Source organism: Antrostomus carolinensis, unplaced genomic scaffold, assembly GCF_000700745.2.
Source record: "Antrostomus carolinensis isolate BGI_N321 unplaced genomic scaffold, ASM70074v2 scaffold34840, whole genome shotgun sequence".
In the NCBI taxonomy this organism is placed as follows: Eukaryota; Metazoa; Chordata; class Aves; order Caprimulgiformes; family Caprimulgidae; genus Antrostomus; species Antrostomus carolinensis.
The window spans coordinates 19,891-20,511 of record NW_010291218.1 but is presented as its reverse complement, the minus strand read 5'-3'; the positions used below and the strand labels follow the sequence as shown (position 1 = coordinate 20,511).

General features: G+C 55.1%; 1 protein-coding gene across 1 annotated transcript in view; it reads right to left on the bottom strand.

Annotated features, from left to right (window-relative positions):
- Window positions 1-66: 66 nt before the first annotated feature.
- DPP9 (dipeptidyl peptidase 9) overlaps window positions 67-621 on the bottom strand; it is an 18,960-nt gene continuing 18,405 nt past the window's right edge. Inside the window, exon 20 of the mRNA XM_010175681.1 lies at window positions 67-159. Coding sequence (XP_010173983.1) covers window positions 67-159 — 93 coding nt within the window. The remainder of the gene's footprint in view (window positions 160-621) is intronic.

Below are 621 nucleotides of genomic sequence, written 5' to 3'. Positions count from 1 at the left end.
AGGGCACAGGGCGTGGCGGGGGGGGAAGATGAGCTGTCAGTGTCCAGTTTGCAGAGGCTTGTGCTCTCAGAGGGATTCTTGTAGAAAGTGCAGCAGCGTGATTTCATAGTGCTCTCCTGACTCAGGGCACCGAATACTGTGTCTCTCGTTGGGGTAGATCTGTGCAGAAGCAGAGAGACAGGGCGGTTAGCCAGGAGCAGCTCATTCAGCATGGACAAGCCTCCCTCACATCAGCCCTTTTCCCTCAGCCCAGTCTCCATCGGGACAAAGAGGTGCCAGGGAAAGTCTAGAGCATCAGCTTCCCTCCCTCATTGCCACTGGCGTGTGCTGCTGGTCTGCTCAGCGAGTCACCCACCACTGCTGCCGCCAGCCAAGTGAGACAGCAACAGTTTAGAGAAGGAAAGTTCCAGGCCTGAGGGCAGGAGCCCTGTTTGCAAATGTTTTTAGGTACAGGCCACATCTGCCAGCAGTGAAACAGCCACAGTGCCACCTCCCGGCCACCTCCTGGAGTCCAACTAGGCATTTAATGTCATCTACATCGCAACAAGATGTAGGAGCATCTGCCTCCACCTTCTCCTGCCCCCAGAACACACAGCAGAAACCTGTTTCTCTTTAAAGAAC